General features: G+C 56.9%; 1 protein-coding gene across 1 annotated transcript; it reads left to right on the top strand.

Moving 5' to 3' along the window:
- Positions 1 to 2,967: 2,967 nt before the first annotated feature.
- On the top strand, positions 2,968 to 12,982 carry TNS4 (tensin 4). Its single transcript, XM_031507020.2, has 12 exons — positions 2,968 to 3,460; positions 6,965 to 7,391; positions 7,542 to 7,957; positions 8,775 to 8,861; positions 9,315 to 9,434; positions 9,698 to 9,790; positions 10,047 to 10,124; positions 10,499 to 10,570; positions 11,546 to 11,714; positions 12,020 to 12,088; positions 12,303 to 12,329; positions 12,853 to 12,982. Exons 1-12 carry the CDS (start codon positions 2,968 to 2,970, stop codon positions 12,980 to 12,982), a joined length of 2,181 nt encoding a protein of 726 aa, XP_031362880.2.
- Positions 12,983 to 14,174: the final 1,192 nt, after the last annotated feature.

The raw sequence follows: 14,174 nt of genomic DNA on the forward strand, positions 1-14,174 counted from the left end.
GGGAGGTCCTGATGTCTGTGGGCAGCATTTGCCCGTGCCATGCTGGGGGGCAGCAGCCCCCCTGTGATTCCCCTCCTTCACCTCAGCCCTTCTCCTTTGCTCCTCCAAGCACAAGAGCCTGCAGCCCAGGCTCAAGATTCCTGCCAGGAGCCTGGGAGACCTCTCACTTCAACCCAGAGAAGGGAAGGGAGGAGAAATGAGGTTTGGAGGCTAATTCTGGCAGCATCACACATGAGAAAGATCAAAAACTCAGGGCAGGAGTACAAGAAAGGAGGGAAGCTGTTGCGTGCATGCTCCTGGAGGCCCCGACAGCCCTGGTTCATGCATCCTGCACGTTATTTCTGTACCTACTTAAATTAAAACCAGCCTTGTCTTGTGGATGCTGACTGGAGCCAGGCAGTTCTTCTCCCCAGGGGAGAATCCAATTTTCACTCCATCTCGCTAGTGTTTTTGACCTGGAATGACTCTTCTTTTTATATTTAACAAGCGCTCCCTCCGAGCCTTGTACCACACTGCACTTCTCACGCAGAGCTGGCGGCATCGTGGCACACGGTGCCCCATGGCAGGAGACCTTGGGTGGTTTCCCAAGGTGGGCATCTGCTTACCTGGGCTCTGAGCTGCACCCCCTGGCAGAGCTGTGCTGTCACTCAACCTGAGGTGACACAAACTTTGTGGGCAGAGAGCCCTGGCACGGCCAGCCAGGAAAGGGGAAAGGGGGGCTGGGTCCCAGCCTGCTCCTGCATCCTCTGTGCCCTGGGGCTGGGGTCTGGAAATGCCAAGGAAGAGGCAGGTGCTGGTCTGGCCAAGGGGGAAGGCACCGTGGGCTGTGGCACTGCCACAGTCAGAGGAGGGACCCCACTACCTGCAGCCCCTCACCCGCCTGCCCCCCAGTTTCTGGCAGATCCCTTCACAGCTGGTTCTCCACAGGGATCACTGGCTCCAGACTCAGTCCTCCTCCTCTGGGAGCTGGGGCAGACCTGGCTCCAACAGCATAGCCCCAAATTCCCAGAGGTTCCCACCTCTAGGAATAATTAGCAACAATTCAGGTCTGCCTTGGGCCTGTCTAAATCAGGCTCCAGAGGTGCTTCTCTTCCTGCAGCACAGCCCTGCTCCCGAGCCATTCCTGTGCCTGTCCTGTGCCTGAAACATCTCAGAGGCTCAGGAGACACGGTGGGGCTGACAGGAAGGTAAATGGGGTTGAGGCATTTATTCACTCCTGCAGCTCTCGGAAGCCCTGGAGAGGGCTTTACCTGCCGTGACTCGCCCGGGGCCGGGTGCTGACAGCAGCAGCAGACAGCAGCAATGTTTTGCTTCTAATTCCCTAAACTTCATGAGCTCGGGGTGTTCCAGGTGTCTCTCTAGCAAGATACGGGGCTTCTCCGGGGTTATACAATGAGACAGCAGTGATGTTTTGCTTCTAATTCCCTACACTTCATGAGCTTGGGTTGTTCTGAGCGTCTCTCTAGCAAGATACGAGGCTTCTCCAGGGTTATATAACTCACCCAGGGCATGGCTGCCGTGTTTTTGAGCCACTTTCCGTTCCTGCTCCCAACACCTGGCAGGGCAATTAGTCACTGATTACAGGCGGTGACGCAGGGCACCAGCCCAGCTCCTGCAGGGCACCAGCCCAGCTCCTGCCCGCGCCCACGGGCTGAGGGACCGGCTGCCTTGGAGCAACGTGTCTCGTTCCTAATCCTGTGACTCCATCGTTAATCAGCCCAGGATAAGAGAGTAAATAAGTCCGTCATTGGAGACTGGTGCAGGACAGGACAAATATTTTAATACGTGTGCCCCTCTGTTTGTGAGTGTCACGTGCCAAATCCGCACAGGATATGGGGAGGGAGCCCTGAGCTGTGGCATTACCTCCTGCCAGCAAAGCTTTGGCTCTGGATCTCTGGATACCCCGTGGTCCCCACCAGTGCTGCCCTCCCTAGGGACCACAGAGGATGGTGTGGTGCTGACACAGGGATTGTGGGGCCTGGATGTGCCCAGCACGGAGGTGCCAGGCTTGGCTGGCACAGTGGGTACAGAGGGGTGCAGGGTTCCTGTCCTCACCCCAAGCCAGAGGAGTGAAGGTCCCTCAGTGTTTGGTGGCAGCGTGTGGCTGAGGGACAGCTCCTGCCAAGCAGCGTGAGCAACAGCTGGGGGAACCCCATTTGATTCCTGATGCAGCAGGACAACTCCCACACCTCCAAACAGTGTCCCGAGACCCTTTTTCCGCGACTTCTGAGGGAAGCCAACCTCATTCCACAGGGGTTTATAATGGGGAATAAAAAAAATAAAAAATGCTTTCTGCCTAAAGCGAAGCCAGAGAGTATTCAATATGTATCTGCAGTCAGATTCCTCGAGCAGCACCACCACTGAGGCAGCAGCCACGTCCACAGGCTTCCAGACTTGCATTGTACCAGGAAAATAAAATCCTGGATTAGCTGTACACCCTCTTGCAGGACACTGCCCTGGCAGGCAGCTCCGGCTCTCTGCCCCACAGGGCTCCAGGCTTGGTGGCTCGGGGGTCAGGGTCCCATGAGGAGGCTGCTAGAGCCTTCATTTCATTCTTTATCCAGAAAATAAGCAAATAAAAGCAGGATTCCACTTTATGCCTTTGAATCCTGCAAAGCTGTTGCCAATGAGCCTTTCGTGTGCTTGCCCAGCTGCGCTGTGGCACTGGGAGCAGAGGCTGGAGGGGCTGGAAAAGCAGGACAGGGTGATTTGTTTTCATATGAACTGAATTCCAGCTTTCTCTCCAAATCCCGGTTTTTATGGACTTTTCCGCTGAAGTCTGCTCCTGCCCGGGGCATGCCTGTGTAACCACTCCTCTCTGCATTCCTCAGATTCTTATTCCGCTGGAGACTGGATTGAAGACGGGGTCTGAGGTCCCTGGTGGAGGAAGGAGGCGAGGAGGAGGAGGAGGAGAAGAAGGAGGAGGTTTCCCTTGGCCTCTAAGCTGTGAAACCGGAAAACCAAACCATGTCCCAGGTCATAGAATCCCACGTGTTGCGTGTTGGACAGACTGTGTGTATCTCCTCGCCAGAGGAGAGCAAGAGCCTGCACCCGGCGGGGTACCCGGGCAAGTACGTCTACTACTCCACGGAGGCCTGGACTGAGCCCCCCTCCATGGTGCACCCCAAGGCTCGCCTGTTCCCCAGCGGGAGAGCACACGGAGCCCAGCCCGTGCTGGAGCACACGGCTCCTCACACGCAGGGGAAAGGCCAGCAGAATTCCTCCTTGGAGAAACCGCCTGCCCCGTGCCAGCCGAAGCAGGAGGAGACCCCCAGCACGGAGCCTGAGGCTCAGCCCGTGTCTCCCTCCCTGGACATAACCATAGAGACTCTCAACCAGATGATCCTGGAGATCGATCCGACCTTCCAGCCGCTGCCGTGCAGGCCGGTGAAGGATGCAGCCCAGCTTGCTGCTCAGGGTGACGCTGCGGCCACCAAGAAGCAGGAGCCAGAGGCAATAGGTGAGGCAAAGGCAGCAGGGCTGTGGAGCCTCCAGAGCTCCCATCTGGTGAAAATCAGAGCCTGGGGCACAGGGGCTGGGCACACGCCCGTCCCCTGGATCCACACAAGCTCCTGTGCTCCTGGGGAGGCTGGAAATGGGCACCAGGGACATTGCCCGCTGTCCCAGGGGGATCAGTGTGCCGGGGCTGTTTCCTGACATCAGGGTTCCATATTATTGTGTATCCAAGCTCTGCCTGACTCCAGTGCTTCCACAGCCCTGGTCTGATCACTCTTGACATGTCTCATATCCAGACAGCTCAAAGGAGCAGGGGAAACAGCTTTTAATTCTACCTGATGTTCATTTCCCTGTGTCTGAAGAAAACAATTCTCATTACAAATGGGACTTGCAGCTGTTGGAAAACTTCTAATCCCAGTTGTCACCACCAGTGACTGCCCCTGGGCTCTGGATGCCCAGTGAGGACCCTGCTCCCCTCAAGGGCAGCAGAACCTTTCCCAGGGTCACACTTGACCTGTGGGAGCACATGGATTTGCAGCCAGATTTCCACAGCCCTGGGCTAAGGTATCAAGTGTTGCACAACCATCCCATTTAAGTGTTCCCAATTCTTTTGCCAGGGAACTTCTTTTTCCAGGCCCTGTGCACTCCCCAGGCAGCATACCTGGCATAGGCTAGGCACCAGCAGCACATACCAGCCCTGTCTCTGCTCACAGTGCCTTATGTGACCCCTTGTGCAACTTTTCCCTGCCATCGCTGCAACCCAGGCTCTGATTTGTGAGCTGCTCCTGATCCAAGTATTCCTGCCTGGGCTCTCCTGCTCATTTTAGGTGTTCAACACCCTGTGCATGGGGCAGCCCCAGTGCTCTCTCACATGGAGAGCTGGCACTGCTGACAGCACAGATCTAGGGTGGTTCAGGTGCCTCAAGTCCCACTTTTTCCCAAAAGCTTTATTGCCCATCCTTGTTTTACACATGGCCAATATCTCTACAATCAGTCCCCAGGCTTCTTTCCACAGCAAGGTCAAATGTGAGGATGTTAAAGACACAAAAAAATGCAATTCTCCCTGAGTCCTGATGCAAACATAAGGATGGCAGGGCTGGAGAAGGATGAGGTGGGTGTGAGGTTCCTGGTGCTGCAGCAAGGCAGCAGCACTGCAGGAACCAGGCAATTCCCGAGCAGACAGTGTCCCTGCTTCCTGCTGGGATGGACAGGGTGACCTTGCAGATAAAATACCGTGACAAAGTGCAGACCCTGCTCTGGCTGCTCGGTGCCTGACCCATTCCACTGCCCCCCTCCGTGCTCTGCTCGGGGCTGGAGCCCCAGGCAGCTCCGCAGGTAACGTGCTAGTGGTCTGGAGAATCTGGCTCCAAGAGTGGAACTGAACATCTGGAAAGTTGGCCATGAATTCAGTGGGGAAAGCCTCACTCCAGCTTTCATTTTCTTTTAACAGCTCTTGGTTTTTCACACAAACTTCCTCCGTAGTGCAGCATCCCTGTTCACTCACCTGCTCCTGCTCCAGCCTGTGCCCTGATGTGAGGGTGGCAGGGACTGATGGTGCCCAAGAGAGGCGAGAGGAGCCTGTCCTTGTCTAGTGGAGACCATGAGGAAGCTTTAAACATGACACTCGATCCTGATGGGTCCCTTCCAACTCAGCACAATCTATGAAATGCTGCAGTGACAGGAGGCACGTTCATGACAGTCACTATTCCTTCTGGATCCTTCTAGTTCCTAGAGGAAAAGGAGATCTTGGCTTGCGTGACATCTGGGCTCCGTCTTTGTGGCACTTTTGCCACTCCTTGATGCTGGAAAACTTGCCAAGGTCTTGAGCAAATATTTGAGGTTTAACCACAGGTGATAAGAGGAGCAAAGGCGGAGAAGTAGGAGGTAAAAGGCCTCATGAGCCTGGTGCACAGACGCTTGTCAGTTCTTTAAAGAGCAATTAAAATCCCAATTTCTTTCTCCTTTTGGGGAGACCTTGACAAGAAGCATCCGGCCATCTCGCTGCAAGGGTTTGTGCACTGGTACCAGGACACGTGGCCACAGAGCTGCCCCAGGCTGGGCACTGGAGGAGCTGCTGCTGGCAGCAGGGCTGTGGAGGGGCAAGGCTCTGGCTCTGTCCTGCCATGATCCAGCTGTGTCCCCACTGGGGACCAGCCCTCCTGACTCACCCAGCGCCTCCCTGGTGCTCATGGCTGGCCGTGTTTATCCAGTCTCGTGCTGGGATTGGCACAGAGAAGGGGCTCAGGGAGTCACTTCTGTACAGCCCTGTGCTTTTCCTGCTCGTTCAGCTCCGTGCCCCTGAGCTCAGGTGGTTGTTTGCAGTAGCCAGGGCCAGCAGCTCTGGCACAGCAGGTCCATCAGGACCTGTCAGACCCAAGGCAGGGCGCTCAGGGCTGTCAGAGCAGTTTGTCTTTGCTGCAGCAGAAAGGATTTTCCCTCTCTGAGAAACACCTTTGAGAAGGGCAACTTTCCTGAACTCCATGGCAGGGCAAGAAGCAGGCGCTGAAAGCAAAGCTGGGCACGTCCAGACTGGAAGGGAGGTGCACACCTCTGGCACTGGAGTGATTAAGTGATTAACCAGGGGAGCAGCTTCCCTGGGATGTGATGAATCTGCCATCGCTGCAAGCGCTCAAATCAAGACTGAGTGTCTCTTTTTTTAAAAAAAGTCCTTTTCCAGCTCAGCCAGAAATGCTGGCTTTGTCCAAGGAAGCCTGGACATGATGTGCACCAGGCACCCCTGGTGCTGGCTGTGAGGTTCCACTGAGGGTGTTGGACAGGAGATGCTGCCAGGTGTGTTCCTGTGTCACTAATGGCAAGTGAAGGGAAGAGAAGGAAGAATCCCACAGCAGGACACAGAGACTGCCTGGGAAGTGACTTCTCTAGAGAGATCTGTGCAGGGTGGACAAAGGAGGAGGGAGCAGCCAGCCCCTGCCCGGGTCTGAGCTTGCTGCCAGCACAGCCAGCATGGCTGGCCCTGTAGTGTGCACCAAGAATGTTGTCATTGCTCCTGTCCCACGTGGATTTCCACTGCCTCACTGCCACGGCCCAGCTGTACCTGGGGGCAGGTGACATCCCCCTGCTCCTCTGCCCAGGGTGTGCAGGGCCACCCTCCCAGCCTGACGTCACCCCGGGGGGAGCAGCCAGGTGTTTTTCTCTTGAGTCAGGTACAAACAGAGCAGCTGCTGGAGGGAACACCCGCCTCTGGCTGCAGGTCTCGGCAGGTCCTGGCTGGGTAAAGCTGGCGAGGGGGGTCTGAGCAGCCAGACGTGACCGCACGTAACCCCCTTCCCTGGGAGCCTGCCAGCAGCGGGGGGGTCGCTTCACCTTGGGATCTGTGAGGAATCAGCCCTCACAGGGTCTCAACAAAGGGTAGTGCTGGACCCCCAGCCCTGCAGAGATGGGGCTAAAATTCACAGCAGGAAGAACAGGCACGTGTTCCTCACAGAGCTTTGCCAAGGAGCCCAGCTTGCACACCAGATCCTTCATGACCTCCTCTCTTTCTCTGCAGACATCAAGTACATAGAGCTGACACCGGGCAGAGCCATGGGGCCCGACCTGCCACAGGGCTCCCCCAGCCCTTCGGGCACCCCTTTCTCCAGGTCCCCTCAGAACAACAGCTTCCTGCCCCAAAAAGGGGCTCTCGGAGGCAAATACAGCACCAGTGACAGCGTGGTTTTCTCGAGCCCACCCGGACCCCCGAGTCCCCAGTCGGGCACCCTGAGCTGCAGCAAAGCATCCGAGAGCACCAGCACGCCCTGGCAGTGCCTGGCAGGACACACGGACACAGCCTCCCACAGCCCCGGGGCCCTCAGCACCTCCCCAGGTGTTGAGAACCTGCTGAAGCCCGTGCAGGTGCTGAGGACCCCGCAGAGGGGAAGCTGGGTGTCCCAGCTCTCCACGAGCCCTGGCTCTGACACCAGCTACATCCTGGGCAGGTAAATGCCACCTGTGCCTGGTGGAAGGGGCACAGGGCAGTCCCTCATTCCTCGGGCAGGGAGATGATGCCCTGCAGGGTCGGTGCAGTGGCTGCGATGGTCTCTGCGTGTGAACAAGCCCCTGATCTCTGCTCTGTCTCCCTCCTGCAGCAGCACCCACTCGCTCCACAACGAGGACTCGGATGCTTCGGCCGCCGCCTCCCTGTCCCCCGCCAGCTCCCTGGGCAGCCCCTGCTCCCCTTCCTGCGGCATCGTGCCTCACCCCAGGGAGGCTTTTGGCCAGAGCTCCCCCCAGCCCCGGGCAGGCAGCTCCCCCAGCGCCGGCACCTCCCTGGCCCAGAAGGGCCAGGCCAGCAGCTGCCCCCCCTCCATCCTCACCTCCTCGGCCGACATCCCGGTGCTGCTGGTGAACGGGTGCCTGGAACAAGGAGATGGACCCCCACAAGTGGCCAAAGCCCCCCCCAGCTCTGCCACGCAGCCCCCCCTGGCCGCCTGCAGCCCAGCGCCGAGGCTCGGGGGCCTGAACACCGCGCAGTCAGCGCCCGCGCTCAGCTGCCTCTCGGACAGTGAGTCACGGGCCAGGGCGGGGAGCAGCTGCACACCCCAAACCTGCTGGGAAAGGGGCAGCAAACACCATTCTCCTTCTGCTTCAGCTGTAGATTATAGACACAAAGGATGAGACGTCCTCGCTGGAGCTCCTTGCTGTGTCTCCCCATGGTCCGGGTGGTCTCCAGGCTGAGGCTGGTGACCCTGGGTTAGGCACAGCTTTTTGCCCACCGGTGTCCTGGGACGTGGGCTGAGCAGCCAGGAATGCTCTGCTCCCTTCAGGAGATGCAGATGCACCTATTTATAGCACCTGAGAATGAGAACCATCATTCTGTCCTGCCCTGCCTGTTTGCAGACCCAAACCGGGTTGGGAGGAGGGGTTGGGGTTCCCGTTTGCTCTGAGGACACCAAAAGGCACCAGGGTTCACAAGGTCCCTCATTCAAGGGCAAACACTGGGGCTATTGTTCTCTGGAGGAGATGAGCAGAGGCAGCTCTCGGGGCAGAGGGTTTTAATTGGGATCCTTATGGGAATAGCAAGAGGGTGTGTGGGTCAGATCCTGGTGTAAGTCCCATGGTCCAGTGGATTGTGCAGGGCTGGGCAGGCTGGCACTGCCAGGGGATTCCATGTGACCCTCTCTGCACTACATCACAGCCTGCCAAGAGAGATAATTGCATGGAGAACGAGCTGTTCTGAGGAGTGGGGAGGAAAGGATTCAAACGGATTGAAAAACCTTCAGCCCTGGCCACCCTGAGAGAGAAATGTCTTTGCTGGGCTCTGCCATCTCTGGAGGTCTTTCAGGTTCCTGCTGGCTTTGACAACCTGTGGTCTCTTGCAGGTCCCCTGAAGGCTGGGCAGCCCACCATGAAGTTTGTGATGGACACATCAAAATACTGGTTCAAGCCGAGCATCAGCAGGGACCGAGGTGAGGCAGGAATGGCTCTATGGGTGTGACCCCCCCTCGGGCTCTGGCCTGTCCCCGGAGCTCTCCGGTGTCCCTGTGGGGACTCAGTGGGGGCAAGTCAAAGCCTACTGTGAGCTGATGGGTGTGGAGGGACCTTCTCACAGCTTGAGAGGGGCAGCTCAGAGACAAGAGCCGTGCCATGGCCCCTCTATGTCCTCCAAGCCCAGCAAAGCTTCTCCTGCTGTCACACAGCGTGGCCTGGGCAGGGGCTGAGTGTCCTGGGGACTGCAGGGACCCGTGGGCCAAGCCAAGGCCCTGCAGCTGGTGCCACACAAGGGATGTGTGTGTCCTTGGCACACGCTCCAGAGCTTTTCCTGCTGCTGCCAAGGAGGGACTCCCTGCAGAGCACCAGGGCACAGCGCAGGGAGCTCCCACCTGGTGTGTTTGGCTGAGCCCCTGCATGTGCTCTGACAGCAATCCAGCTGCTGAGGGACAAGGAGCCGGGCACGTTCCTGGTGCGGGACAGCACCTCGTTCCGGGGCTCCTTCGGACTGGCCATGAAGGTTCCTGGCTCTCCCTCTGGCAGCCAGACAGGTACGGGGGTGCACAGGGGGGTTGCTTCAAGGGTTTAACTGAAACTACTCAAACTAAAGCCAGATGAGAGGCTGCAGGTCTCTGGTATGTGGGAGGTGCTGGCAGAGTGTCTGTGTGTGCCCATTCCACTTCTCACAGGGGCTGGCACCAGGATGATGCCACAAAGCGGCTCTGGTGACGCCCTGGGACAGGACTCTGGGGTGGCATGGGGTGACACAGAGGCATGGGGCCGGTGCTGGTGCTGATTATGGTTCCTCTGGCAGGCGAGGAGAGCAGTGACCTCGTCCGGCACTTCCTCATCGAGTCCTCCACCAAAGGGGTTCACCTGAAGGGTGCCAGCGAGGAGCTGTATTTTGGTAAGGACGGTGCTGTTGCCCACAGCAGCCCTGGCAGCCCCAGGAGATGTTCCCAAAGCCCCTGGAAGCACCAGCCAGGACCAGGTGAACGTGTTGCACACCTGCCAGCACAGGAACCCCCCCCAGCCCCAGGTCCTGCCTGCACTTCCCTGACTGTGAGACCGTGGCTCCAAAGCAGGAACATGAGCTCACTGGGGCTCGGGGGCAGGGGGGTTCCAGGCAACAGCCCCCCACCAACTCCCAGTTCTGCTTGCAGGGAGCCTCTCTGCTTTTGTCTACCAGCACTCCATCACCCCGCTGGCACTGCCCTGCAAGCTCAGCATCCCCACCCGAGGTAGGAGACGACAGGAGGGAGGTTCTGCTGCGGGGGGTGGGCGCGGTCCTGCTGTGGGCAGGGGTCTGAGCCCCCCCGGGTGCCTGCGAGGGGCTGCTCCCCTCCTGCAGGTGGAGCGGGGACCTGCAGAGCTGACCTGGGGATGGGACAGTGGTGACTCCTTTCCACTGGGGATGGGGAGAGAGCAAATTAGATCAGATGTGAACAGAGCCCGGAGAGGGAAATGAAGGACAATTAAGTTAATTACTGCTCTAAACCCCTGCAATTAGAGTGGTCACGGGCCTTTGAGCTACTTGTGAGATAAGGAACTGCCAAAGAGGTGATCAGCTCATCCTGGCCTGTGGCATCACCGCTCCTGCTTGTCCTTTGTGCAGATCTTGCTGATGGAGAGGACAGCCCTGACTGCGCTCCTGAACCTGCCCTGTCCCTGGCCAGGAAAACTGCAGGTGAGGACGTGAGCCAGCTGCTGGCCCTGGGGACAGCCCAGCTGGCAGGAGCTGGGGCCTTGGGCACACTGTGACAGCAGCAGATCACCCCTGTGCAGTGGTGGCCACTGGTGTGTGGCATCCCCCTCCAGCTTCCCCATGGGGCTGGAGATAGCTGCAGGATTTCTGCAGATTTTTTTCCTGGGCTGAAAGGGAGCCTGATATTTTTAAGGAAGGGAGATTTTGGGTCCTCAAGCTGCTTGAAAACACAGTTCTTGAGGTCATGAAGCTGAGAAAAGACCCCCGAGTTCCACAGTTTTAAAGAGTTCCTGATTTTTAAGCCTCTCTCCTGATGAGCTTCAATGGGTGTGGACCTTTAGGAGAGGGATGGGCAGTCAGGGGCTGGTGAAATTTCCTTATAGGGCACATGTGGGAATGACAGAGTAGGACGGGAAAGGGTCTGTGCAGCTCAGCCTGGGCAGGTTCCAGGTGAGAGCAAAGAATGAAGGGCAGGAGACCACACGGACGGGTCACAACACAGGCTGGGGAGCTGGAGACTGCTTTGTTTTGCTGGAAATTCTGAAAAATCAGTTGGCAAGCTGGAAAGTTTAGTTTGACCCAGAACAGCCCTTTAAACAGCTCAATCAGCCTGAAATGTCATGTTTTAGGTTGGCTGTCAGCCCTTCATTAGCTTGGGGTAGTTCTGCTTTTCATTAAAGGAAATATGTAATAAACAGAAAAAAAAAAACCCAGCAAATGTGACATTTAGAAACGGGAAATTAAATACTTTGACTTTTACAACAATTAGTGCAAAGAATTAAAGCAAACCAAACGAAATTAGCGAAGAATTTCTGAGTCACCCAATCTTTTCATTTTCGTCAAAACAAACCTGACCCGGATCCATGTGAGGGATCTGCAGGATGACCCCTGGGACCCAGCCCTGCGTCTGGCCCGTGTCACGGCCACGCTGAGCCCGGCCCTGTGCTGTCCTTGCAGTGTGCAACGTCCTGTACCTCAACTCGGTGAACGTGGAGACGCTGACGGGAGCCCCGGCCATCCTGAAGGGCATCTCCTGCACCTTGGAGCTGGAGACGCTGCCCACCCCCACCCTGGTGCACTTCAGGGTGACGGAGCAGGGAGTCACGCTGACGGACGTGCAGAGGAAGTGAGAGCTCGGGATGGGCCAAGTTGGGGGGTTCATGGAGAGGCAGCTCCCTCCTGACCTCCCAGCCTCAGGAAAAGCTGCCCTGGTTGGACCATGTCACCTTCCAGGGATGGACTGAACCCTTAACGAGGGGTGCTGTGTTTATATGGCACTGCTGGGATGCAGGAACCAGCTGCACTCAGGGTTGGGATTTTGGGATGCCTTGAGACCGTCAGTCTCCCACAAGCACAACAGGGCTTGGATTTGCAAATTGGTGTCCTTGCCGAGGCCCTTCCCTTTCCTAACAATTCCCTCTCCTCTCCCAGGGTGTTCTTCAGGCGACACTACCCCTTGGCTGCCATCAGGTTCTGTGGGATGGACCCTGAGAACAGAAAGTGAGTTTTGGGCAGCCGTGCCTGTCGGAGCCACCCGCTGTGCCCCCTTCCCTGTGGTTCCCAGTGCCTCTGCACCGCTTCAAATCCCAAATCCCATAAAACTGCCCTGGGCACACCGTGCTGGGGTGGATCGAAACATAAGCCTTGGCTTTGCAGCTGATGGAATGAGTTAAACATCAGCCTTTGAACAACTCCAATTCTGTTCTTCCCCCAGGTGGCAGAAGTACTGCAAGTCCTCCAGGTAAGAGCAGAGATCTCCTGCATGGAGTGGGGGGCTGGAATCCAGGGGAATTATGCTGCTTTGGGAAGTGGGTGCATTGCAGAGCAGCAAAGAAAGAGCTTAAAAATGAGGAGGGGATGTGATAGAAGTTACCATGGTGGCAGGATGAGGCGTGGGACTGATGGGTGAAGCTTTGGAAGGGTTGCTCTGTAGGTTTGGATGAGAGGTTTGGCTGAGCCCAGTTTCCACATCCCCTCATGCAGAACCCCCAGTCCAAATCCCACAGCCTTCACAGGGACTTGTGCTGGGTTCAGGAAGTGAATTTATATCTGGCTCTACCTTGTGCTCAAGAATCTTTTCACAGCTGGGGAAGCCTTGCCAAAAATGCTCCTCCCGGCTGCTTGGCTTCCAAGGAAACGTGACTGGGGAGCAGGCCAAGGTGGAATTGCTGGAACTGGGATTTGGCTTTGTGGCTGGGCTGGTTTCAGCCTATTCCTTCAGATTCCTGGATGCAAACTGAATAAGCCTCTTTTCTTTCTCAAAGAATCTTTGGGTTCGTGGCCAAAAGCCAGACAGACTCGGAGAACCTCTGTCACCTGTTTGCGGAGTACGACACCGTGCAGCCAGTGTCCCTTGTCATCGACCTGCTCCGCCAGCTCCTGCCCAGCCCGTAGGGACAGAACCCTGGGATGCTGAGGGCCAGCAGCTGCTCACACTCTGCTGAGCTTCTCCTGCTCCCCTTCTCCTGCTTCTGGGTTGCATTTTGGCAACAGCATGTATTTAGACTTTTTTTGTTGTGCACCGTCACATCGGGAGCCTCAGCTAAAGACTTTCAGCTCTGGTGGGATGAGATGCTCCTCTGAGCCTCTCCATGGGGCACTGGCTGCCCTGGGGAAGGGATGGGAGCTGTGCTCTCTATGGAACCACTGTCCCTCAGCTGGACCATCTGCTTTGAAGGACCACAATGCTCTGGCTGGGATTTCTACCAGCCATGAGGTCCCCTGTTCTTGGGGTGTCTGGGCTGAGCTGAGCTCATGGAGCTGAACTGAGCTGAGCTCCCACCATTGGGGACTCAGCCCTGACACCCCAGTGCTGCATGAGGGAAAATCTGGGGAGGAATCACCCCCCTGAGCAGCACAAAGAGGCAGCTTTGCAAATCAGAGTGTATAAAATGACTAAGTCCAACTGGAAACCTGCCTCCCTCAAGGAGCAAGCAGCATCCACAGGCAAGAATGACAGCAGCGCATTTTTCCTGGTGCTGGGAAATTCTCCTGCCCTTTTACGCAGTGTGGGGTTGCGGGCAGGGCTCGACCTTCCAGCATTGCCGAGAGCTGGGAAATAAATGGTGACATTTTCATGACAGTGAAACATCAGGTTTTTGGAAATGACTTGCCTGAATTTGGGCCGGATTCTCAGATGACGTAAATTGGCAGGGCCGTGAGGAAGACGGTGCTGCCATGATCTGCAGCAGCTGAAGGGTCAGCTTGAGCTGTAGCTCAGAGCAGAAAGCAGCTCTGAAGCCACCATGCTTTTCTCTACCTTAGTTCTCATTTTGTGCCTCTGCATTGGTTTAATTTTGGCCCCCCTGTTAACAAACCCTCCAAGGGGTATTTCCAGTAGAGCAGTAGAACATTTATCCTGCCACAGGCACCACAGGGATGGAGCAATGGAGACGCTCAGCTCCAGAGCAGCTGAACAGATGCACCCAGGGCAGAGTCCCTCTGCTGTGGAGCGGGTCCAGCTGCAGCCACACTTGGCAATGACCAAAACAGATATTGGGGTCACTGCGGGGGGAGCACATGGGGCTCTGAGAGAAGACAGGAGCAGCTTTGTCCCCCCAGTCCCTCTGCCCTGAGCTCTGCTCAG

The sequence above is a fragment of the Lonchura striata genome, chromosome 25, assembly GCF_046129695.1.
Source record: "Lonchura striata isolate bLonStr1 chromosome 25, bLonStr1.mat, whole genome shotgun sequence".
Taxonomy (NCBI): Eukaryota; Metazoa; Chordata; class Aves; order Passeriformes; family Estrildidae; genus Lonchura; species Lonchura striata.